This window comes from Trachymyrmex septentrionalis, unplaced genomic scaffold (genome assembly GCF_001594115.1).
Source record: "Trachymyrmex septentrionalis isolate Tsep2-gDNA-1 unplaced genomic scaffold, Tsep1.0 scaffold16, whole genome shotgun sequence".
In the NCBI taxonomy this organism is placed as follows: domain Eukaryota; kingdom Metazoa; phylum Arthropoda; class Insecta; order Hymenoptera; family Formicidae; genus Trachymyrmex; species Trachymyrmex septentrionalis.
Genome location: NW_017304758.1, coordinates 4,165,737 through 4,193,448, shown reverse-complemented (window position 1 = coordinate 4,193,448; position 27,712 = coordinate 4,165,737). Strand labels below are relative to the sequence as shown.

The following is a 27,712-nucleotide window of genomic DNA, read 5'->3' as shown; positions in this document are numbered from 1 at the left end:
GGGGGGGGGGGGGGGGGAGGGGGGGAGAGAGAAGACGTCTCTGTGTGTTTACGGGAAGTTGCCTTTTCTCGCGCGTGCGCTTGGAACGTTGGATCGCAGAGAGACGATATTGCGCGAGTCAAGGATTTCGCGCGAAGAAAGCACGCACTCTCGTTGCGAAAAGTTACGCTACGCAGATTCCACCTCGTACGCGACCCTGAAGTGACGCGCGGCATCCGAATGCCTGCTTAAGAGAGCTCGTCTTCTTCTCCATTCCTTTGTCCGAGCGTGACATCCATGAAGAATCGGAAGCTGGAAGGAGGGGTTTTAAGGTCGGAGGTCAAGCGAGAAGCGCGAGCGGAAAAGCGAGCCCCTGCCTATAAAATTACCATTCCGGTATTCCCCTATTCGACATTCCCCCATCGGCATTTCCCCTTGCCTTCTCGTCTCTCTGCGAGAGCGGTTTTATTTATTTAACTGCGATACCTGTGCGATACCTGCGAGCGTCCGCGTCGAGGGAACGAGACGATATAAGAGGATCACAGATCAATCGCGCGATCACGACTCGAAGATTTATCCCCAGATCGCTCTCGACGACGCTCATGTGCATTTGAAACTCTCTCGTAATATATTATAATAGTATCTCTCTATGAGTTATAACCACGGAATTAGAATATTGAGAAAATTATATAGTTTCGCCATAGAGTTACTTAAGCTTTTAACTTATAATTTTCGTAAAGAGTTATTTACTACTAGGATTATATAAAGTTATTATGCATACGATGATGAACGTCTTTGTAAATTGCCATCTGTGCCTGCCATTTCTAGCGAAAAGGGTTAAGTGGAACTTCGTCCAGATCGTACGATGTAACGATCATGTGACTTCATCTCATCATCAGTTCGTCGCGGGACTGACTTCTTGTTTCATCATAGCAATAAGAGTAATCGATCCGTTTTCATTGATGTCACGATCGCGTGACTATGTGCCAAACCGGCTCTTTACATGATAGGAACGTGTAACTTTAATCGCGAGGTATACTCGCGTCGGCTGTAATTACAGTGAAAGGAATAGAGATAACTATATGAGTTTAATGTAACATTCCAATAATTCTTTATTATCACTGTACGTGATCGATGATATTTAATAGAAAAATACGAGTGACAGCCCAATTATCGGACCGTTACGGAGTCGACATTAATTCCGCGCGCGCTTGTATTCTACAGCGCATTATGCGGCAGTTATTAAAGAAAATAATAAAGTGTCGATTTGTCATTTTTTAGCGAATAAATTATTATAAAACGCAAAGAAAGAGACGAAGCTTTATAGTTCTGTAGTATACAAATGACTTGAGAGAGAGAGAGAGAGAGAGAGAGAGAGAGTTTATAACGTCAATTATATTATTTATTAAGTACAAGAGCCATCATTAGTTTGTCATTTAGTATTATTTAATTTTCCAACGCGACGACATCCTCCGATAACAATTCTCAATACGTTTAGTACACTCGTTCTATTAGGCAGTCCTTTAGACGACGTCACGTAATAGGTTACTATAATATACCACTGCGACGTTCAATTATGTTCAATTATGTATTCGTGAGTATTCGTAAAAGCTTTGCCATGAGGCACCATCAATCGTATGGTGACACGCGCACACCGACACGACACGTCCGTTGTGTCGCGCGTGGAAGGAGACGAAACAACCGCTACGCGACACCCGACGTGTGCACTTTTTCTCCCGTGTAGATCCTGGCGAGCCGCAAACCGATGTGCGTATCAAGTGCGTGGCGTGGCGTGCGTGCGTTGCGTAACGCGGCACGCCACGTCGCAGTCTTGGCTCGACGCACAATGGCGCTAACGAGCGATGATCGACCCACCGGGGGCTTTTCTAAGTATCCGCTTGATTCGCGGCAACGCATTTAACTCGCCAGTCGTCATTCTCAGCCTCGACACGAGGCTGCTTTCCCACTTCGATTCCGACTCGGAACTACGCTCCTCTCGTGTGTCCGATCGTAACGACGAGGAAGCGCGACGAAACGATCCTTGACTGTCCAACGCGCTAGCGCGATTTAATGCCCGAGCCTAGGCTGCCTCGGAAATAGAGAATAGTCATTGTTGCGAACGTTTATGGTGGTGTACCGTTTCCGAGGTGCGCGAATAAATCGCTCGGGCTGAAATACTCCTCTGCATCTGATTTGAATTTTTCAGCCGGAGAGAATTGTTGCGACTGAATAGAATATCGGTATCGTGAAAAATCAGAGTAACGTTCCTCTCACACGAGATTTACGTCGCGCGCATCTCTTCCCGCTTTCGCGCCGTGTAACGGCCTCCTCGCGCCTACTGAAACAGGTATGTATCTCGGGAATAGATCTCACGAGTATTAACCTGGGACGAGAGATACGAGTTTTCGGTTTTTTTCTTTTTATTCCTGCACTAGACCCCGTTAAAACTGTCTATCTCGCCAAGTATCAAACGTATACTCTGGCTATCTCACTTGAATTTTCAAAGTGTACCCTACTCTCGAAATTTTTGGAAGTGAAATTTCACTCCCGAAGAGCGAAGAATCACTCCAAGCTAGAGTCAATTTTCAATCTCTGCAAAGAGTGAACAATTTCGTTCTCCGAAAGAGCAGAGGCTCTGAAGATGAATGTTAAGTTTATCCCCCCCTACATCCGATCTTGAAATTAGGCTTATTTCGCGCTTATTTTTCGCACAAAACGAACGAAACTGTGGCAGAGAGAAAAGCTGTGCCTCGCGAGGCGAGATTAATCGTTAAAGTTGACCTTGGGAAATTCACTCCTCGAGGGGGAGTGAAGTGAAATTCACTCTTGCCGGACTGGCGCAACTGTCGCTTTTCTCGGAGTGAAATTTCACTCCTAAAAATTTCGAGTACAGTTCAGCCGCAGAAAAGAGGGACATCACCTATGATGATGTCAGTGGGATCCGTGGGATCGGTAAACGGACGCGACGTATGTTGTGCTTGGTCATGTTGCTCGTAAATTCGCGCGCGTCCCCAACGTGGGTATACACGAAGGTATCTCCGGGCGATTAGAAAGGCCTCTCGCGCGCTGCGGGTCGCAGCTTGCTGCTTTGCTGCGTTCCCGCGAGCACGACGTGCACGTGTGTGTGAGTGTGTGTGCCAGTAATAATACGCGACCACGAAGAGGTCACGACGCCACACGTCATCGAGATGTGACACACAGGACACCTCGCGCTCCCTTCCTACCCTGGAATCCCGTCGACTTGTGTCACTACAGAGATCGAGAGAGCCGCGACTTATTCGCGCTGATCTACTCTAGAATTCCATTCCATTCCGCGTCTGAGACTTAAAGGTGTTCGTTCGTTAAAGAGAGAATTTATTACGATTTGTGAGATAATTGTTCGTACGCCTCCGATAGAACGAGAATCGCGCGCGAAAAAATAAAAGGCCATTATAATTATCAAGTCCATATTCATTATACGTTTAGTACTTTCAACATCGATTCGTACCTGGGTAATTACGCCGTGCTAGCCGCCATTGCTCCAACGATATGCAATTAATCTCCCGTCAAAACCAGTCTTGTAGAACAGCTAGGCTCAAGTATCTTACTTTCTACACAGCTCGCACAGCTACCTGCGGTAAAATTAGATACATTATCTTCCGTGTATTTTTCGTACTTGCAGTTTCAGAAAAACAGCACGATACATTCGATACGCTACGTGTCGTCCGCGAATAATATCTACGTAATAATAAGTAACGCGACTATGTCACTTATGCAAATGTCAGTCTTTTCCTAAGCAGCACCGTGCGATGATACTATCCACTAAATATGCAAGTAAAATGACAAATTTCAAGTACCGGAACTAGATATGAAACAAGATAAAAAAAAAATGACGTAATGTACAACTCTGGATTACGGATCTGGATCCGATCGTTAGTTTTTAACGAGGACGTCCCTTTGCGCGTTTGCGTTAATAATTTCGAACGAAGTAAGAAGTAATAACTTAAACCGCAGATTTAAGAGTTGCGATTCCTCTCGCTTAACTCTTACGCTCGAGATTAATCGTGGAATCCAAGTTTCTCGGTTGAGATTCCGAGATACATCCGGCGGATGCTGGACGACCTTCCCCTCTCGTGCTCGTGAACTCGACCGACCAATTATTGTTTATCGCCGGACGAACGACAGCGTTCTTACGCGCTACCTACCATGAGGATAATCGCGCGGTTAATCGCGCTGCTCGAACAACACCAATTAAGTTAATACCCCTTTTAAGAATCCGGAGACTAATGGTCGGACAACCTCGATACATCTGTCACGCGGGATGAGCATATGATGGCGAAATGATCCGTGACCTACATGTCGAGTTCTTTATTGTCGTAACATGATTGATAAAAACCGTAGTTACGATTCGATAAAATATATAAAACATATAAAACGCTCCACTACAAAGGATTTCGACTGAATTCTTCGACTTGAAACTCACGTTTTCAAGACTCGCCGAAGTTTTTCCCAGAACAAAGTGAAATTGTTGCGCGAACCTGACATTTCAGCTTGTATTGTGGCATTTTTTGCTTTAATAGGTAGAAATATTTGTTTAATCTGTTTATAATTCTAGAACAATGGAAAATAAAGTCTCTCAGTAATTAATAAGTTAATTAATGTATCTCATGAAATAATACGCCGGCTTCACACACACAGCAACCCGTGTTGATTCTGCCTCAACTAAGAAAAGTCATGAACGCGGGATGCGTGCAAAAAAAAGGAGAGAGAGAGAGAGAGAGAGAGAGAGAGAGAGAGAGAGAGAGAGAGAGAGAGAAAGGAAGAGCCACAACAGGAGAGGACGTTGTTGCGCAACGTTGTGCAATTGGCTAACGAGCAGCGAATGCAACTGGAACGAATTTCTCCGTTGGTAGTAACGCTAGTCCACCTCGTCGCACTCGTTGCACAATGGATTTGCATTCAAGAGATAAATAGAAAGAAAGAGGAGGGTGCAAGAGAGAGGAGAGAGCAGCAGCCGCCGCCGCCGCCGCCGCCGCCGCCGCCGCCGATGAGGAGATGGTGACGTCGTTCTCTCTCCGTGCCTAGATATCCGCTAATTTCTTTAATTACTGCCGTGGTCGGGCGTAATTAATGGCGGCCAGGGAGTAAGCTGCGCTCCGGTTTCCGCGTTGCGGACTATGTAATAAGGTAAACTCTCTTCCATCGACTATTTGCTGCTCGAGGCTGAGAGCCGCTCGAGAAACTGAAGCAGGCTGACGCGGAAATTGCGCGAGCCGCGCGCAAAGAGAGACGAGCGTGTACCCCGGTTGTTTTCTCAGCGAGACGCGCGTTCGATAACGAGGAGATCCATATAACAATGTGTCCCGCGGCCTATGTGCCACCACCAGTATTAGGAGCAATCCCGTTCCGGGGCGATTTCGCGCGGCGTAGAATTATTAATGAACACTGGGCGTTACAATCGTGACGTTTCGACGGCAGCCTCGTTAAATCGCGAGTTGTACCGCGCGGTAATTACCGCGTGGCCGCGCCAGACTCGTCTATTTGTACAATTTATTTTATACCCGCACGCTCATGATTAGAAGTTGTCCGATATTATCTTGCGCGAGGTGCGTGCCGAGAGCGCGCTTCTAACTGCGACGACCCAGGAAACACGGCAGCGGTCGCGTACAATGTCGCCCGGTGTGCGAATGTCGATGACCCTCGAAGAAGGCAGAAAGGTGAGGAGGTGGGATGGCAGGGGCGCCAGATGGAACGAGAGGGAAAGAGAAAGAAGGAATGTGTGTGTGTGTGTGTGTATTTGCAAGAGAAGATGAAGTGAGAACGACGATGCTTGGAGAAAGGAGCAGATCCTAAAGAAGAAGACGGGTGAGACAGAGAAGGAAGAAGAAGGTTTGTCGTCGGACCGATCGACCAACCGACCGGCATGTTTAGGCACTTAGGAGGTCTAATGGATGGATCCTTAAAGGACGATGACAACGATGGCGACGGCCATCGATAGTTGTCTATCCCGTGTAACGCGTCGGTGTCAGCGCCGATTTCCTGGTGCGGCTCTGCACTGCGGGGTAACCAGCAGTTAACGCGCCTGACCCCTGAGGGGGTCGTTGATCCGCGCACTACGTGGTACACGTAGTTCAAATGAGCCCGCGAGGAGATTTGAGAGTCGCGCCACGCTCCGTAAATCCGCGCGTTCGTGGGAACGGGACTTTCCTTCCTGGACGAAATTGCAGATACGTATACATGCGGGCGGGAAACGTTGCCTCAACGGTCCCAATAATTAGATGCGATGACAGGAAATTCAGTATTTAACCCTACGCAGCTGACCGAATGAAAATGTTTAACCTAGTTACACGATCTGTAAGATTTATTTAATTTATAGATAGTAATTTTATGAAAATTTAACATTTTTCCCTCATTATTGTACGTATTAATTAGAATTATTAATTACTTTCGGGGAAAAACTAAAACGACATAATTTGTAGGAAAAAAGAATGAATCCCTGTTAAGTACATTTTAATAAGAATAATCCTTGCGGGCATAGCATAAAGAAGATTGACATTTTTGACAAATAGATTTATAATTGAATCGGCCCATAATAGACCCATCGCGTCAGCGCTGTAGAGCTGTTAATTCAAGAATTCGGCGAGCATCATCACCCGAGTCTCATCGACGGCGCGAGTCGAATTTAATTTAGCTTTGCGCCGAGTCGCTGCGTTAAAGCAATTTCTGCTCGAGCCAGATCAGATCATTCTGAACCGTCGTTCATTGTACGCCGGGCGTAGCTGCGGTCTATAATTCTTCTATAACTCGCCCGGAGACACGTTAGAATTTCTACGATAACACGTGTATGTACGTGCTACGTCTTCTTGTATCTTAATTACGTTTCGTACGACAATAAAATCGGCTGGTGTTCCCAGGAAACTGTCCAAGCTGATTTTTGTCCTCGCGACGTTAGACGAACGCGAGGAAGAAAGGCGAGAGAGGAGATCGCGCGCAAGATAGCGAGAGCCAAGGAGCGCGCACATAGTTATTCGTTGCTGCACCTGTGACGGATATACATGCGTGTGAGTGCAGCGACATAATCTCTCCGGAGAGACGCTTTAATATGCGCGTCTCAAGTCATACGCACCCATACGAAACACTCGCGAGAGACGCTACGGAGAAAGTATGTACTTTCTACAGCATCCGCGGGACTACCGCGTTAAGTCGTTGTCGAGACGCTTCCGTTTACGCGATCCGAAAGGATTCTTCGTACAGGAGTCGAGCTGTACGTCGCTGAGATTCTCGGCGAGATAAAAATTGATTCCTTTCCTAACGGATATACATCGAGTACATTTAGTAGCCTTGATTCTATTCAGTTTATTATTATTTTTTTTTTTTTTGCAAGCGAATTAATATCGAGTCGCGATACGGGCCTAAGATTTGCACTGACACGAAAAATATCGGTGAGAAACGGTACTCGTACAAATAATAACTACCGTGCCGCTGGTTAAGAGAAGCAAACATCGTGAAAGTATTGTTGTGTCACAAAATATTAAGCGTAAGATACTTGTAACCGGGCGCAGCCAGTGTGGTAGAACGAAAGTAAGCGATTAAGGGCCATGTTCCCTCCGACAGGAAGATCGATCTGGGTCGATTTAGGTCGGCGCCGCGGACCAAGTAAACGGGAAAAAGGGTCAGTCGGATCGGAAAGTCGTACGAGAGTCTTTACATTCCTCCCGCTCAAAATTCTCCGACGCGCGCCGAACCATTAAAACGAAAGCACAAAGTTTCCGAATTAGACAGATTGCTCACTTCGATGCCGAGCGGCGTCTCCGCGATATGAGTGAGGCTTCTATTTCCACTTACACGTATGTAATATAAATCCAGGGCTGTGATAAACTGGGTATCAGAAAAATATCCCTCGTTCAGGGCGATCGGGGAAAAGCCAGGGAATTTTCTGGAAAATTAACATTGTTGATTTTTTAAAAAAGTTCGATATACGTATAGGTGGATTAAAAACAAGAACAATTCAGTATTCACTTTTAGCTTTTTCTGTTACATGCAAAATAATCGAAGCGAGCAGTTTTAGTTGTAGTAGTTACAGAAGTCTGCCGTAGAAGCCTGTGACATGGCAATTCGCCATTTGAGTCAAATACACCCGCCAGATGTTCCGCGGAAACGGGAAACGGCAACGAGTTTCTTTGATCGCGGAAGCACGGCAACGGAACGATCGAGCTTCCCTCCTCGGTAGCGACTCTTTGTGGTTCAGAGAGTTCGTAGAGCACTCGATGCTTTCCGCGGAAGGAAGAGACTGAGAGAGGAGAGGAGAGGAGAGGAGAGGAGGAGGAAGCACGCCGCGGTGCTAGATCCTCCGGTCGGTTTGACTCCTGGGGCGTAAAATTAGGTCTTCGCCACCGCGGACACGAACGGTAGTTCCTCTCCTCCTCCTCCTCCTCCTCTTCCTCCTCCTCCTCCTCCTCCTCCTCCTCCTCCTCCTCTGGGTTTCCTTTCCCTTCTCGGAAAGCCTCGAGCTTCCTGGGGATCGTAAGCGGATCGCGGACCTCCTCGGAGAGGCCGCTTTCTTGCCGTGTGCAGGTATGCCGGCGGACGCTTGATGATGTTAACATAGCAAAAAAAGCCCCGACTTGCTAGAGATCCATCTTCGCTTCTTACGGAAGTCACGGGACGTTCGTTAAAAATCAGTAGATGCGCGGTAAATATAGTAGCGCGGACGACGTGATGCGGCGACTTCTTCGAGATAGGGACTCCTCCGTGGAAGCACGCGAGCGATTCAAGAGAGGGGAGATTAGCTCTGTTTCTTAGCTCTGTCTCCCACATTCTCGGCTCAATCCAGTTTTGTACCGGAGTAAATCCCTCGCCGCGATACGGATCTAATACGATTTCGCGCGCGAAGGGTACACAGGTATCCACCTTGCAACTCACGGCTCACGTCCATTCTACAATTGCGCAAGCATTAGTTGTAAGTGGTCGTGGTTGTAAGAATCGATCAATCGCGTACAGAGAGAGAGAGAGAGAGAGAGAGAGAGAGAGAGAGAGAGAGAGAGAGAGAAATATGTCTGATTGGATTAATTTCAATCGTTCATTTTTAATTGAAAATGGACGAATTAAAATTTTTCTAGTTAAAATTCTAGTTGTGGAATCTAATTCCGGAATTTCGGATTGATATAATCAGAATTTTCTGCTCCGTTCACCAGACATTTCTCTCTCTCTCTCTCTCTCTCTCTCTCTCTCTGTGCAGTTGAATATATTTTTCCTATAATCAACTATGGTTGGTCAGTCCTTGCAATTACTTACAACTACTTGCTTACGCAATTGTAGAACGGACTTTACATAAATAGCTTTCGCACAACTGCTTATCTCGCAAGTGGTATTTTCGCAATCGTCAATGAATTTTAACGAAACTGTTGCTTTTCGGAAAGAAATCATAAACCGTAGGATGTTCGCAACATCGAACGGCCGACCCGGCAAATCGATGATAATGATAGACGCTAGAGAGGCAGTGAAGGGGAAGTGCCGGTAGTCGTGATGATGTTTCGCTAGCCGGGGGTCATCCTTAAAAGCTAGGTCCTCCCATCTTTAAAGACGTCGGGCTTAAACGCGCTCGTAGCTACCGCTCGGTAACGCTCCGGCACACGGACAGGCGGCGGAGATGAGAGGGCGTTTCGGAGCTCGTGGAAAGCGCTCTTGAAGGATCACCAGGGTGCCATTAGGTACGCGCTAGTCTTTAAGCCGCCGATCGGCACATCGAAGAAGGGAGTTTGTTAAATTAAAGACTCTACAGATTACGGGGCACCACATCGTTCCACGTTTCCTGTGTTTTTCGCGCGCTTCGAAGAGTCGCACCCGTCGTGCGATCTTTGATCTACGGCGGTAAGTTCTTTCGATAGTCGACGGTCATGCCTTCAGTCTCGACGCACCCACCGAGCTCTCTTCAACGATAATGCATTCTGGAATTCCGTTCTTTACGTTCTGCATCTTCTCGTTAACGAGGCTGCTTTAGTCCAGGATTGGAAAACGCGATAAGGCGCGTATCTCTTGTTACATGAATTATCCATTCCGCGATAGTTGGTTAATTGCAGCGAGTAACTTAATTGTCGCAACAAACCTCGTCTTCCTGAGTGCCGCGGGCAAAGTGATTTGCGAAAGTATAATGTATAGGATTGAATTTCTTATATGGCGCGCACGCGTTGCATACAAAAAGTCGATAAATTGTATTTGGAATTAGAGATAGTTGAAATATTGCACTTCACCGTTCTTTGCGAACGAGAAATTGCGGACGACGGTCGCTACCGACGATTTCTCCGCGGAAATGCAAACTAACGTCGTGAGCAGGTAGCGGAGCCTTAATTCCCGCATCGGGTAGAATTCCCTGCGGGAATATTCCGCGAGTTCGCGAGTGTTCGAAATGCCGCTCGATAAACTCGTAACATGGGAAAACATCGCGCTCTGCGTGGAGAAGCACATGTCCCCCGATAAGATCTACGGTATGCCCGGGTTGATTGAAATTACATTCCCCGGAATGAAATGCTCGCTGTAGCGGAAAGTAAGATAATTTTTCCCAGCTCTTCAAAGTGCTCGACGATGTACGGCGGCGATGATACGTTGCTGCGCGATGTGTATCAAAGATATTCCTAAACGTCTAGCACGCAATCTGCGATCTGTGATCTGCGCCGAGACGAAAATTGTCTTCTATTCCTGGACAGAACTGAACTCACTCTTAATAGGTCTGGTTCTTTCAACTAAAAGTGTATATACCTTTTGCACTTAACCTTTAAGTAGACAGATGGTTTAAAGATGCGTAAGTTAAGTACTCGGAGTACTCTAAAGGAACAGTCTTAATTTCGTTGGTATTTTTTATTAGAATATTATTGTTACAGTTATATTAATTTACATTAATTATATTCTTATAGGATAAAAAAATGTAAAAACAAGGAACTTTAAGACAGACTATGAGCGATACTTTTTATTTTTCTTGCCTAGGACAAGATTTTCTTGACGAAGTAAACTTGGGGTGCTGCGTAGGGGCCACCCTACAGCCCATCTACTACTTGAAGGTTGAAACGAAATTGATGTATGATTGATATTTGGGACAAGTAAGAAGGAAAGTTTCAGAGCAGTCTCCAGCGCAAGCAGCGATAGAAAACAAACTTAATGAGAGAAGAGCCTGAAGACGCTCACGCGTGACTACCCCCGTGGGATGATTTCTCCGTGATGGCGCGAAGCCGCGACGGTGTACTTGGTCAAGGTTAACGACGCCTGCGTATTTAGCCATGACCTTGGCGAAGGATCGAGATGGAAACCTCGACCCATCCGATCGTCCCATCTCTCAGGCCCTCGGTGCATCCTCCTGCCTGTCACGACTGTGACTTTCCTCGGATTTCACCCGTCCGCAGCCGCAAAGTGGCCTGGCGTCGCATGCGGAGAACCAGACGAAGGCTAATGACGGCGGGAGTGTTGCATTGCGAGTTGCAACACTCCCCACGAGAAGGATGCCGTGGAAAGAAATCGGGTTAACCTCTCTCGAGCCTCTCGTCGTGCTTGCACCTGTAATAGATCACGAGAATTTTCACTCTGGCAGATGCGGCTTAATGAGAGAGAGAGAGAGAGAGACCAGCTAGAACCTCTCTGGGAACCTCTCGAGATCCACGACGCACGTTGATAAATAGTTTGGAATAGTTTGCCCGTGATTAACCTTCGACTACGGCAACGGGTCATTTGAAGAGAAAATTTTACTTGATTGTACAATCTGTACGATTAATCCTAGTAGTTCTAAATTGATGAAAAAAAAAATTTTCAACCTATCTCACTAGTCTCAGTCGCTGTAAGGCGGAGATTTACTTACTTACTACCTAGTCAGGTACTTCAAGCAGGACGCTTTAGAACTTGGGTATAATAATCAGGTGTAATAGTTTTCATAGGTGGAGGGGGGGGGGGTTAAGTCTACTTCTCTGAAGGTAGGCAAAAATTCGAGGTAGGCAAGAATTCTTTATTTTATACAATAAACGGTTATATACATAATGAGGGGGGGGGGGAAACCCTTATATAAATCGTGAAAGTTAGCATCAAATCGACCTTAACGCTGATCGCAATAAAGTGGCTCGCCAATTAATAGATTGGTACTTAACACCAATGGTAACCAGGCGTTATTACTCGCACGCGAACGTAATCTCGCTACGTTCAATCGGGTTATTGGCCGCGGTAACGAGGTACAATCTTAATCTCGCTCGAACGGATTATGCGTTGACCCTATTAATGACACAAATAGCCGATGCTATCGAAGGTCTCCGGTTTAAATCGGTTGCAGTTAGCCTGGCGTTAAATTACGTCTGCAGATTGCACGAGGGACGCATGTAAACGCTAATAGAAGTCGTAATCTTTACCGGCCACTCTCGATTGCATTATGTCGAATTTCTATTTGCTTTCGATACCGTTGATTGGACTTTCCTATCGACCATTCGCAAGAGCATGCTTCTGCATATATCTCGTCGCTCCGGGAAAAGTTTGGAAATTTTAAGGGAATAACGATACTCCGCGAGTCATTCGAGAAACACGTTTCTTCAAGTCGAAGTCGTCATGGAGAGAGCCTCCATGCGTGGCAACAAAGGGCTTCATTACCGCGTCTCATCTTCGCCGATCTCGTCATTACGTTCCACTCGGCTCTGAAGCAACTGGCGAAGGCAACGCGATGACGAGGACGTTTCCGCGAGGAGGTCGATGCCGTGGCGCGCAAAAAAAAAAAGAAGGGAAATCGTTTTTCAATTTCCACGTTGAGTGGAAGACCACCACTGAGCCAGTGCAATTCCGCGGATTTCCGTTTAACTTCGATTGTTCGATTGATGAAATAATATGAGAGAACTTGAAATGAAAGTTTAAAACGTCTGTTTCATCTCATTTAATCTTTTTTCTTTTTTCTTATTTAAAAGAAATCTCTTCATTTTTCAAACACCGCTTGGTAAATTATATAAATTTGTTCGTTTTTGTATGTCATTTTAAAAACAGTTTACCGTGTAAACGCGGTTGGATGTAAGTTTCCGCGGCTAACACCTGTATACCTGTGAGAGGGATTCTTTTTTAAGCGTAAGCTGCGCAAGAGCCGCAGTAATAGTCCGATGGCAGCTGCAAAGGACAGGTGAAGGAATCGCAATTTTAAAATTTATGCAATCCGAACCCCGGACCAACTTCCACTCGCTAGATTAGTGCCATTCCCCGCCTTGCAGATGCATCTCACTGTCATAGCATAAAAAAGAGTGTGTAATTCAAGCTATATTTTCAGAATTACACCTGTCGTTTCATTAGAGAAGCTACTTGGAATCGTTATGTCTCATTACAGATTTGACAAAGGAAATAACGACGTACACGTGAAATTAAACCGGATATTGCATAGCTTCGCGATCGTTTCGAATTCCCGGGCACAGAAACGGATTTAAATTATCAATTCTCAACTAATGAGTTGTACAGTCTTCCTGGAAATATAATGCAAGCGGATGATACGTTGGCAAACGAACTTGTTGCGTGCGAAACGAATGGCAGTTAACAGCCATTCGCTGTCAACAAAATCGTATCCAGACGTCGTTTCTCGTCGAGCTCGCGACAATTTCCTTCGCCGTCTCGATTCGATTGCTTCGCGCGAGCAGCGGAGAAGTCCGTCTTTAATCGAAGCGGCGAAGAAGAAGCGAGAAGAAGCTTCTCTTCGGCGAAGAGATGGCTGGAGATCGTAGTAATCGGTGGTTTTAACCCGGGCTCCCGTTCGCCACCGGAGTGCTAATCTCCAAGTGCGACGGGGGCCATTAAGGCCGAGACGCAACTGCGATAATAACAATCTCCGTCGTTGTCAACATTGTGATGCCGGATTTACAGTTGCGGTGCCATTAAACGGCGACGGAGATTACGACGGAGCGAGATCCCTCTTCCCAGAACGCGGATTTCTTCTCCACCGCCCGATGATATCCCGATTCGTTACAGCTTATCATTCGTTGATAATACACGACAGCTTTCCGCGGAAGTGAATCTCGCGCCCACCACTTTTCTTCCCTCTTCTCTTCCAAAGGGAGCAGCTCCGGAGGAGGAGTGAGACTTTGACGGGACGACCGTCGGAAGGCCGTCGTTCGCGTGGAGTTTAGCGACTTCTCTCTTTCGCGTCATCGTGATTATGCCTTTCGCGACGTGCGAGGAGTTGCGATACGTGATACGATCGCCGGATGTAACGGTTCCCGAACGTGTTTTCCCGATTAAACGCGTGTGCGTACGTATACGTGCATGTACGCGTCCACCGTGTGGAAACTGGTATAGATAGTTCGACGAGCTCTCGCTTGGCGATGAAATCGATACGATCTCCGCAGTCTCTTCTCTCACGAATGGAACGCGGCAATATTTCCAGATATCCGTTTTGCCTTTCAACTTATCTCGCGTTGAAAAATTCTGCCTAATTACATTCCTCTTAACGTGCTAAATTGCGTATGTCGTGAAACGTGCATGGGTCGTACTGTTCACTTGGTGAAGATCAAGTTAGCGCGTCCCTCCGAGCAGAGAAGTCGTCGCGTGGAATGGAAAGAAAAAAAAAAAAAAAAAAAAAAAAAAAGAAACTTACGACGTCCGTCTCGGAGATTAGATCGCTAATTGATCAGAGAGGAAATCTTGAAATCGCGAGACGATCGTTGACCCGCATCTGCTTCTATCGCGCTCGATAATCAGCGTGATCGTGAAAACAGCTGTGTGTCGTGGCGCGTGTTCTACTCGTCTTCGTTCATCTAGGGAGACGCGTTAACACTTTGCCTCTGTAACAACTAACGACCAGTAATTAGAACGAGACAACAACTCCGATAAGAGGCGATTATTTGTTCTCAGTCGCGCTCGCATTTGCCAACCTACATATCAGTAAGATGAATGTAAATAAATTAAGAAGAGGGTATGATAAGTTTTGCACATATTATTGTTATTTGATTAATAATTAGTAATATTGTAAAAAAAATACTAGTATCCACGTGAAACTTTATTTTGTAGACGATCGAAAAACGTTGACGTATAAATTTATCCCGCGACTTATTTTCTCCGCTTCTCTCTCTCTCTCTCTCTCTCTCTCTCTCTCTCTCTCTCGTTTTACATCCTCCGACAATAAAAACATTAAAACGTGAGAAAATTTCGCAGAAATTTTACAAGAGAGCTTCAGTTTGGATGCTAATTCTAAACTTCATTTTCTGCACAACGATTTCTTACTTTTTTCGCGCATAACGCGCGGTAGCATCGTTTAAGTAAAAAGTGTGAGAAGAAGAGTGAGAGATATCGACGCGGGCATTCCGACTTCTATCCCATTCTCCATCATTGCGCTCTGTGGGATACCGCCGGATGATACAATGGCCACTAATGATGCTTACTTCGACGGCTGTCGAGCGGTCCTTTCGTACTATCTATCCCTTGACCCGGTGACCATCTCTCACCGTCGCGTCGCCTTTAACGGACCTCCGAAAAATATTTTTTCCCGCACGAGAGAGTGCCACGTCCCTTCCCTTCCCTTCTCTCCGTCCCTTAAACGAACACACTTTCCCATTTTTGGACATAATGGATCGACTTCTCCCACGTGGACTTTCTGTCTCGTACACGCATTGATTTCCCTTTCGGTCGGGTTGTATCTAGATTTATCGCGTCGTCAATCCTTCCTGCAGTTACGCGTAAAGAATTAGACATGGGAACGAATATTCGTGTCGTTTGAAAACTGTGACATACGTGTTATGCGGCTCTGCGACATACATGTTATCAGTCTTACGTCGAATGAAATAAGATTCAGAGAGACAGGAAAGTGGGTGTCGCGTTCTCGTTATCGACGTTAAAGCTCTCCGTTTCCGAGGAATGCGCGTGGAACTTCCTCGAGCGGCAAGCCCTTTATGTAATATAATACGCACAAGTGCTTTCACTATCGCTGCTCGAATTTAGGCCCGTGAGCATAGGTGCATTGCCCTAGCGAGCTCACACTAGCGACTTTCTAGTGGTTGTTAGATCGTCGTATTACAGCGGGTTCGCGCGTTCCCGAGCAGTTTTCGATGCTCGCCAAACCGTTCAATTCGGATCGACGAAGAAAGCGCCTCGAAGACACTTTGACAACTCTATTATCTAACGGCTGTACCTATAAATACAATAACTTGAAATTGCGCGAATTGTACACGTAACTCTCTCCCGGAGCTTACGCAATCTTGTGACATTAAAACTGATAACGGTATTATTGCGCATCATCACCGTCCGTGTTATTACGCGCGAAAATATCGTTACATGAAAAAAAAAAAAAAAATACAGTCTTGCACCGCCTTACATTTTGCGCGACCACGATTTAATGTATCCCGTTTCATATTATAAATATATACTGGACACGTATAGCATGCATTTTGTATATGTAGGACGTCCTGGTTCTCCGCATAATTGGTGGTGAAGTTTCGCAATCGAATCGCGGGATTCGATATCGCAATCAATCGCAATACCCCTGTTACGTTACGCGGAAGCGCTTAATTTCTCGAATCAATCTGGCGACTTCAATTCGCGATCGCAATTTGTTGTCGTCCCGTTCGAATTCGCGACAGCTATTCCGCGGAAAAAAATTGCAAGTTTCGTTCTCTGAACGTGTTACGCGACACGAATTGGAGATGTGCGTTGTGCGCAACCACCGTGATGTTTTAGCACGGCAGAGTAAAAAGAAAAAGGTGATTTTTCCGCGAAGAAAATTATTCGGCGTGCCACGTTCTCTGTAATCAGGAAAGCATAAGGGAGGAACGAAGCGCGTTATTAATGGAAAAAGTGAAAGCGACGGATTATTTTGCGGGTGTCCGACTTCCTCGTATGATATGGTGTTATTTGCTCTTACCTTTTCTTAACGTCTTTATTAGCGATGCCGGCCGGTGGGAACGAATTACAGCAATCGGCGATGGCGCGGACGTACACGTCAATCGTCCATAAAGTCGCGATTACGCCTAAAGTTATGAAACTTAATTATTCGCTCGGCGAGACTGAAACATTTATATCTCGCGCAATTAACGTTTTAAGGTTCCTGTTTACTCGTAATTACTATTCCAGATTATGACATCAGAAGCGAGAAAACACAACAAAAGTTTCTGTAAATTATGTTTGAATAGAAGTATCTCTCTTAATAAAACAACACATTTTCAATAGATTTATAAATTATATTTCGGTAACTTCTTGTTCTATCTTCATGTTTCGAAGAGATATTAAGTCATACTTATTTCCATATTATTAGATATTAACAGTTTGTCATAGCTGTGAACATAACTTAGTTTATTTTTGTGCATAATTCATTTTCAGATACACGTTTATTTATTAATTGAAAAAAAAAAAACAGAAGGAGAGTTTTGTTGTACCTAATTATTGATCGATTGTGTTTTTTTTTTTGGTTTTATTCAATTATTTTAAATTTTTCATATTAATGTATTTTACAAAAATTTTTCTTGCGCGTATTCTGATCTCACAATCTTGGATAAAAATGATACGAGAGTGAAGTTTTAACGAACGATCGAGTGAATGAATATGGTTGCAGAATGGCCGAATTTATAAAAGTCAAGATAAAAATCTACTTTAGCGCGATCACATTCACTTCTGAAAGATTTCGAATTAGAATTACAAATGTGTCGCCGTTGTATCTTACACGTTTATTACGTTTTGCTTCTCCGGTTCTTCGCTGGTATATCTCGTTTCGATATTTCGTATGCGACGTGATTATTAAGATTAATGTACGATGTATTTCTTCCTCAGAGGTAAATACGCAACGGTGAGGAGATGCCGCGAGAGATCCAGCGGCAGGCAGTGGGCCGCCAAGTTTCTGAGGAAGCGGCGACGAGCCCAGGAGCTTAGAGCGGAAGCGCTTCACGAGGTCGCCGTGCTAGATGCCGCGGCCCATTGTTCTCGTCTCGTTTCTCTTCATCAGGTCTTTGAGACCAACACCGAGATGGTGCTCGTCCTCGAGCTGTAAGTACAAGGACGTTTCTCAATCGCTCGTATACTCTCGTCGGATCGTCTTGAACGTATCCTTCGAATATAAAATAACGTTCATCGTTTGGCTTTAGATTGTATCGTTGTGAATAGTGAAAGATAGTTTATTGTTTAAATCAGTGATGCGCAACCTGCGGCCTGTCGATTCATAGATAAAAAATAAAATTATTTTTTCTATTTCTTTTTTTTTGTTTTTCACGAATAAACATGCGACTAGCAAAATTTTACTTATTTCTGAAAATAATCCTCTGAAAATTATCTTTAACTGGGAAGATGGAAGAGCTCAGAAAGAACTTCAAAAAATTTTATTTTTGTAATTTTTATTATTTTTATGTAATAGAGCGTTAAATTTATTGTGTATTTTATTTACCCTTATGAGATAGAGAAATGTAAAAGTAATGAACTTTTTTTTTTTCTAGAATTCCACTTTTAAGATAACCGTGCATAATTTTTGAATAAGATTTTCAAAATAACTGTGAGTACTATGGCTATCTACTTAAATCGTATTCCGACTGTATAGTAACGTGAAATAAATTTTCAATGTATATCTGATTGTATATCGAAATACCTATTTAAAAAGATTGCATATCACTGGTTTAGATTATTTGTGCTGTGACGAAGAAACGAAATAAAATTATACGACGGACAATGATAGCGCTTTCTATATGTCGTAACAACTGTTAATTACTCAAAAAGTAGGACAAAAGTGTAAACTCATGATTTAAACGTACGTACGTCGCTAGCGGTATCAGTCGTAAAAATACGCTACGCTGATTCGTCCGACGCGTAGTGCGCTGTGTATATTTGAATGAATTTATGGAACAAACCGACGCGCAAAAAAAGTATATGTACGTGCTAAACGTAAATATTGTGCAAGTCGTGCGAGACAAGTAATGTTTATTGTGACAGGGCTCCTGGCGGCGAATTACAAATGATACTCGACCGAGACGAAGTTCCAGAGGAACGGCAAGTCGCCAGATTACTAAAGCAGATTTTGGACGGGATAGCCTTTCTGCATTCCCTGAACGTGGCTCACCTCGACATCAAGGTAAGTGTTTTCAAACACTCGACTATATGGTAAACTATATGGTAAAGATGGGCCTAACGCCGACCGGCTGATCAAGGTGTGGCTGTTAACATCCAAAATTGCATTTGTGTCAAAGAACATAAATATATCCAGCGGACCGATTTCTCTCTGAGAAAAGGAAAGTTGTTCAATTATAATATCAATTTTGTAGGTTTTTTTTTTAAATAACGCTTAAAATTTTTTCGATAATGTTGAATAGCAACTTTCTTTGTCTGACGTGAATTGAAAAATGATTACGAACGAGTATTTTGAGCGATGTATTTCATTGTTCGTGTCTTACGTACACTGTTAGATATTAAAGGAGTAATGGCAACCCAATTCCTTGAATTGAATAACATTTCGTTATTTCTATGTGCAAAAATATAAATCAATTCATTTCTGTGGTTGAATTGTTCAATTTCAAATTAAACGTTCATATTGACGTACTTTTTAGAAGTAAATCAGTGACTTCAGTGTTACATTTATAACTGATGTAATCATCAGCGGATATTTACTGTTTTTCAATAATAAAGCACTGATTCACTTTTAGAAGTTATGATTTTTTGCAAATTCAATCTGCAGAAAATTATGACTTCTAAAAGTGAATTATTACTGTGAAACAGTAAATATTCGCTAATAACTACATCAGTTATAAGTGTAGCTTATAACTAAAGTTAGTGATAATATACTGATCCATTTTTAAAGAGTTTACTCTTAGTAAATAATAAACTAAATTTGAGTCTTTAATACAGTTTCGTAAGTTTAATTATTTAACTCCACTGTGTTTTAGTTAAATTAACGACATATTAAGGAACAGTAATGACTTGTAGAATAAATGATAAAAAAATAACACAAATTGTGGGCATAATTTGACCTTATGAATTTAACAGTGTGCGCCATCAGTTTTATCAGCGATAATAAATTCCTCCAGGTACCGTTTTTTTTTTTGCGACTGCAAGATTGGGGAATAAACCCGTGAAAACGCGAGCGCGATACTCGTCGTGATTCGCCTCTTCGGTATCTCTAGACGTTAAAAATAACAAGCCGGGCACGATAACGGGTGAAGATTGTCGCTCGTGCAAATAATTCTTATCTCATTTTTCTGGTGCATTCTTGGAGGAGAGTGCACAGAGAACAGAATGCTTCACCCGAGGCGTCTTTTGGCGCTCGGCAGGTAACTGCAAATTATCGCGATGGAAACAATAATACGAAAGAGTTGGCGATTTGTTCGATGCGATGAAGATCATTTTTATGAAGAACGATATCTCGAAAGAGACGAGGCGTACCTCCGAGCTTTATCAGTGAAATTATCGCGGAAGAAGAAACGATTCTCTCTCTTCCTCTCTTTCTCTTTTTTTTTTTCTTCTTTCCCAAAAGCGTTGGTGAATCTCGACCAAAGACGCGTCCGGGGCATCTTTATCGCACTGAATCTCGGCGAGCTGTCGCTAGAAAGAAACTCGCTGGCAAGAGAGCGACGACATTTCGGGCGCCTCTGGCAATTTCTCAGCTGCACGGAGCTATGCATGTTCCGTATCGTAGTCTTCACGATCGACCTAGATCGTTATGTAAACGTATACGTGCACGACAGTTCTCTCTGCCAAATCGGCCGATCAGGGACGATTCCTGTACGCCGACGGTGTACACCTTGCGTGACACGCAATACGTTTCGCGAGGCAGATCAACTTCTCAGCGTTTTCTGCGAGGTTGACATTCTCCTTGATATTGCCATGTATCCTATTACATTTTCGCGGAAATATACACTTATATACCGACTGAAAAACAAGACAGTGAACTGTGTACGAGTATAGATCTGATTGTGTTGAATTAGAAAAACATATATATTTTATAAAGTGAGAAGAGTATATACTTCCTGCGTATATCTTGGGACGATCGATCGATTAATTGCCCGGAAATGTACGCTTATTCAAAATAGATTTTTTTAAATTTGGTTTACAAAACACACAAAACGAAATAAAAAAAAATACATATTAAATTTCCAATGGGAAAGTTATTTTTTTTTTTTTACTAATCTATGAATAATTATACGGATTGATTTTTGCACCTTAGGTAGGTGCTTAGCAAAAATTGAAGTTTAGTTTAGTTATTTTTTTTTTTGCTAAAAAAGTTCTAGATTTTACTTTTTCAGTTTTTTTTTACTTTTTCCTGACCCAGGAAACTTATTTATATTTTTTTAAAGAAAATATCAAGTAAATCTATACATACATAATGATCTCAAAAATACTAATAAAATGTAGAACAATCAACAACGCACGATGTAATTAATAATAATGACTTTTAATTGGAGTGTAAAAGCATCTCAGGTGGTTCGTTTACGGCAAACGTAATTCTATTAGTAGAGTAGAGCTACGCACGGACATTTTTTTCAGCGTGAGCATTTTTCCACGTGTACACTTTTGCACGTGCACGCATGCACATCTCGTCGGGAGACACAAAAGCGATAGAAAGAGCATTTTAAAATCGGTCTTGCGTTACCGTCCACGCCGTTATGTCATCTGACACTTTGCGGTGGAAGAAATGAAAATAGATCGGGCGGGCATATCTCGTCGTATACTCCTCCATGATTCATCTAATCCTATACGCGCCTCTCCCTTCGACGTTCCTGAATTCCGCCGTAATCATCGAACCTGCGACTCACGCCAGCAAGCGATACTTCTTTTTTCGCAGATCGACGGACAAGCTCATTCTGTTGAAGAATCGATGACACGGATGACGCGAACACGTGCGCGGCCTACGAAATGATGGAACGCCACGAAACAGCTCACAGCGATGGAATTCCACCACGAATTGGGCGCGAATGGGACGTTTCTGTCCCACGAAATATTTTTGTATGCGGCGTCGAGGGCGTCTGTACGAAAATAGCCGCCCGTATTTCGCCGCCGTATTATGCTCGCTTCGTGACGTTTCACGTCAAGTTCCCAGATATCTCCCAGCATTTTCCGTGGGACTAAAAATAATTTTTCGTCGCAGGCAGATACTCCATTCAAGCGGCGTGATGTTTCATAAAAGTCGCGTAATTGAGCCGGGGTGCCTTGCTTAATCTCAGGCGGGTGGATTTGGGAACCAGGAATAGCAGGAACTAAATAGTAGGAATCCTACAACGAGGTCTGGCCAGCAATTTTGTCTAAACAAAAGTGAGGAAGAAGGATATATATATATATATATATCGTTGCTTTTTATATACGCTATTTTATTCTATAATTTATGCACTGAGACAAAAATATAGTTAATTTTAATAAATATTTAGTTCCATACTGTACAATCATTTTTTTTATTGAACAAATATTTACTTACTGTAAGTAAACGTTCAGTTGCCAGTATTCAATTAAATATTTATTAAAATTGACTACATTTTTTTTTCAATGTACCATCTTATTCATTCTAACTTACTGAAGTTGACAAAAACAACGAGCTAATCAAAAGTTTGTCGTCTAATCTCTGATAAAAAAAAGTTGATAGAGAATGATAGAAAAATCTTATTGTTTTGAATACGTGGATAATATTCGTGAATTCACTAATTCGAATCAGATCTTATAGGAATCTATTGTACAAATTTTATAGAATCCGATAAAATATGGATAGGATTCATATCCGATCAATCATGATGTTCGTGAGGTCAACGATACTCTAAAAAGAAAAGATTGATTGCTGCAACAATTTAGATGGTAAAATATAGCATAGCATTTTTATATGGCTGCTACAACCAAAAACTGGTTGTTGCTATCTAAATTGCAGCAACCTTTTTTTTCAGTGTAGAAAATGATATAAACTTGAAAACGATACAAATATTGATAGAAATCCTTTCGTTCTCTATCAAACTTTTGTTTATCAGGGATACTCTTATAGGGTCTCTAAAAATAACATTGATAGAACGTCGAGATCATCGAACGGAGATCCATAAAGAACGTAATTGAACCGAAGAGTCGTTAATATTTTCAAACGGGTGATCCTCGCGGGACTAAAAATAACTTGTTTATCACGCCGGGCTGCCATTGTGGTGATCATCAGAAATAAATCCCATTTTAACTTTCATATGCCTCGTTATCTGATTATTGCGTGTCGCGTGTCGGCCGTTGAAAATAAGTAAGCGACGAGAGGAACTTTTAATTCTTTTTCTCCCATCGGCGAAGCGATCGAATTTGCGAGGGATGGTTGCGACGACGCGCAACTTCGACGATGAAGTTTTATGCGAGCGCGCGACGCGTCGCGTCCAACCAGTCTTTCCTATTTGACGGCGAAGATTTGCAATTTGCAATTTGCGATTTGCACACTGCGCTCGCGTGCGCGCGTAGGTATATGAAATACATGTTTATCGATTACCGGCGTGATCGATATGGGTGAGCCAAGGCGAGCCAGTTGTATTAATAATGTTCCTGGGCGACACGCACATTCAGACTTCTACCTCTCTTGATCCTGAATGTCCTTTTTAATGTATCTCGCATAACGACGACGGCAAGTTATACAATCCAATTACTTGGCTTTCGCGATTTTGCGTTAATCACGTCGATTTATCATTAAACACCAATAAATACGTCCCTCTCTTCCGTCGTTTTGCGCGACTTGCAAGATTTATAGGAATATGTAACTATAGCTACTCATGTATGAGCGTCATCAGTTATTTCGTAATCGAATCTTTTTCGCAGTTGTGAAAAATCACGCTGAATAGATCGCATGTTCGCGTATCGACCTTTGCGGCATCTTATCGATCCTGTGCCGCTGCGATAAAACTGATGATTACGCAGAACCAAGTCATCCTGATAGCTCAATGTTTTCCAACTGATAAGATAATTTCGCGTGTGAATGACGATACGGGTGTTGTTATTGCGGTACAGCTACGCAATTTCAATTTATTCGCAATTCTAATTTATTGTTTCAAATAATTATTGGCTGTTTTTTTTTCCAGCTAGGACACGCTGTGTTACATTGTGTTACGCCATGTAAAGTAATTGTTGGAACGCTGCTCAGTATTATAGCGTGTATCTATATAATAGACTTATTAATTTTAATTTAGATTTAAATTATATTTAAATATTTCTCAGGATCGATGATTTTTTTTTATGATTTTATTAAATGTACATTTTATAAAATAACCATGACTATCGAGTAATTTTTGGAAAAGTTGGTAATATTTTATTACACTCGTACTTAGCGTTTTATAGTGTCGAGCAGTGTAACATTGTGTCACGTTAGTTATAACATTTTGTACTACATTGTCATCGTGTAGCTTGATTTGGAAAAAAAGCCGTTGTTACAAAACAATAATGGATTTTCTCTCGAGACTCAAAGAATGCAAAAGCGATATTTTTGGATCGCGAATTCTATAAGCGACGGCGATTAATTAGCTCAAACGGATAAGAATAATACAGTCTCCTCTCTCGGCGGCTAGCAGTGAATCATCGTTATTCAGATGTGCTCCGGCAACGTTTTCGATTCATTGACCTGTGAGAGCGAATGGCGTTTATTTTTCGCGCGGTCATTCAAGAACGCTGAGAAAAATAAGCCGATGAAGAGTTCGACGGTCGATATGTCTTGGAAGCCGGCCAAGACGCGCATCGGCTTTGCATATTGCGAAAATACATGTCGCGATGAATCGCTTTTCTTCATATCTACGTGTGCGACGGCGCATCAAAGCGGATGCACGACGGAATTCTTTTTAGACGTACATTACACCGTTGGTACACAGCAAATATACAATGAGACACGGATGGTAGGTTTTATGCGCGCATAACTTTGACACGATATTTATCCGTGTTCGTCCACGAGCTCGCACAGCTGATGCAATTTTCTTGTTCTCGTAACGAGATGCAGTTTCAGGCAATTTCCACGATAAGAATACACTGAGAAAAAGTTCTTGTTGAAAACAAACGAATCAGAAGATTCTATAATCATATCAATTAGAATTCTAATCGAGATGTTCAATTATGATGAGCGGAATTCTGATTTTTAGCTGTTGCGAAACGATTTGAATGATCTTTTGTTTCTTTTATAGTATTCCTGTTATTATTTATCAATGATATTTAAACACGGTTGAAAAATTTGTATTGAATTTAATATACTTTACGTATCCCAAACGGTGCATCTAAATTTGTTTGTTAATACAATATAAATATGTGAGTAACACAAATATTATGTAAAATATTAACGTAAAATATATTACACTGACACAATTTATAAGCATAATACAGAAGTATAATTCTTCAATAAAATTGACATTTTTATAATATATTAAATTAACATATTTTATCGATTTATCTTAGAACTTATGTTATAAAACTACATTATTTTTAAGATATTTGTTTATTTATTCAGGAATTATATGATTTTAACATTAAGAAATGTTGAATGTCAACGTAAAATGTGTGAAATAACAATTACTAAATTAACGCTCGAATATATTTAAAACTTAACGCAAGAATTTTGACAACGATTACTGCAGAATAATTATTATTTTGCGGGGTATCTCTCGATACCGTTTGGCGGAATATTTTTCTCAAAGCGATCAATCCTGCGTTTAAGAGGAAAAGATTTAATGTTCATCTTATTACGTGCACGAAACGTAAGACGCGCGGTTACTAGCGCCGACCGAGAAAGGCAATTGGCCGACGAATAAGTTAACGAGCGCATTCGGGTTCATCCTAAAAATAACGCCGTGCCACGAATTCGCACGATATGCCGCGGCTAAATATAGATTTCGCGGTTATGAATGGAAAAATGCACGCGAATTCCTTGGCCGACGTCCAAAGCGGTCTTCTTGGCCAACGGCCACGAACTTTCGGGCGCCGGTGTTCTAAAGCCGGCCTCACACCGTGCTAGTTCACCGTGCTCGAAACGGAGCAGCTATATCCGTCGACGTGCGACGCGCCGCGACGCGCCGCGACGCGCCGGAGAGAAGCCGCGCGAGCGCTGAGAACACCGTCGTCGCCGCGTGCGACGAAATAACTCGGCGTCCGCCGGCCGTGCAAATTCGAGAATTTGCACGACGAAGTCGCGTTAATTGCGGTCTTTCCATGTGTTCTCTCGTGCTTTCCCAGAGCCGCGAACCCCGATCCTAATGCTCCGTTTTGCATTCCGCCGCGATGAGTCGGCTGCAAACGTTACTCACGCACATCCATCACGTAGAGAACGTTGGCAAATATTAATTAGGAGAACGAAGACTCGCGCAGTAGACAAATGAAACGAAAGATCTGTCTATGAGCCATGCGTGTTTTTCTTCTTTCTTTTTTTTTTACATCGTATCAATTTTATTTTTGTAGACACCAAAAAAAGGCGCAACACGGTGAGGCAACATTTTGTATTTGTTTCAAACCGGTTCTTGTTAAAATTTTTACGTCGAATTTTTTACTTGCCTGAATGTTATTTGACATAATTTTTATTTGAATGTCTTCTGCTAAATTAATATTTAACTTTTCTTAGTATTGAAATAGGACAATTTACGCGCGGCGAATATACATAAACAAATATCCTGAAAAGAAAATAGTTTTAAAAAGTAAAATTTCAAGATGAACGAATGAGAGATAAATGTTAACTTCACCGAAGAAATATATCTTCACAATTTCTGACAAAACGTTACATTCTTATGTTAATTTTTGCATAACGTTTGTATTACTTTTTAACATATTTATCTTAAATTAACATAAAAAGAGTGGACCGTTTGAAATGTGTTAAATTCGTAAGGGTAAGGGTGTTGCACAGTTTAGAATATAACGTTGATTTCTTTAAAAAAAGATTTCCTCTACTTTCCGAGAGAATCGCGCGTGTGCATTTGTGGGAAAATCATCGTTCCCGTTATCCGGCTGCGCGATCCATTCTGCGGCTTATCCTTTGCGGGCGGCCGTTTCTAGCCGCGGAATGCCCGGCCGTTGATTCGAGAATAGACAAGAGCGGTCAGTTCGCGCTGAGGGCACGCTCGATCAAATGGGCAGTTTGCAAAAATAGGAAATATGACTCGTGCATTTGCCCGTGAAATCTATACGATGGCGATCGTAAAACGTCGATAAAAGTTCTGCACCGCATACTGCAAACTGGAATTTCTAGTTATCCTGTCAGAATACGGAAGCCGTCCTTTTTAGTGGTTACCAAGTCGGCTCGGTCCTTATTCGCGATCTTTAATTGTTATATCGCGGAAGATATCGAAGGAGCACAACGAATCGTGAAAAAGAATGCAAATGCTGAATCGTTGATAACGTAGTAATGCGTGTTTTCGAGATTTCTCAAGAATTCTTGCCGATACATCTGAAGCAACGTTGAACGATTGAAATCAAAGAAAAATAATCGTGTATTCACCTCGGTTAAAGCAGCTCTCTCTCTCTCTCTCTCTCTCTCTCTCTCTCTCTCTCTCGACGACAGAGTATTTTTCTCTTGATCGCAATCGTCACAAATAGGTCTCTCTTCACTTGAGTGAGATCGGAGCAGCGCCTACGACAATCTTGGTCGTGCGATATTTCGTAGATGCAGATATATATCGCTACGGATTTAATGCGCCGACGACTTGTTTATTCGAGCAACAAATCGCCGAGGCGATGATAAACGTGGGCAAGTCGCGTGTCGGGCCACGCATATTACTGCCCGCTAATAATAGACCCGCGTAATAATATCGGCGATAAAATCAGCACCGAATAGTAGGCTGCGCCAAGTTCGCGTTAAGAGAGTCACACTGTTTTATATATATATATATATATATATATA

At 42.8% G+C, this 27,712-nt stretch overlaps 1 protein-coding gene across 1 annotated transcript in view; it reads left to right on the top strand.

Annotated features, from left to right (window-relative positions):
• The window catches only part of LOC108746154 (serine/threonine-protein kinase 17B-like), a 124,109-nt gene that overhangs the window by 73,311 nt on the left and 23,086 nt on the right, over positions 1-27,712 (top strand). Inside the window, exons 2-3 of the mRNA XM_018482737.1 lie at positions 17,707-17,919; positions 18,853-18,991. Coding sequence (XP_018338239.1) covers positions 17,707-17,919; positions 18,853-18,991 — 352 coding nt within the window. The remainder of the gene's footprint in view (positions 1-17,706; positions 17,920-18,852; positions 18,992-27,712) is intronic.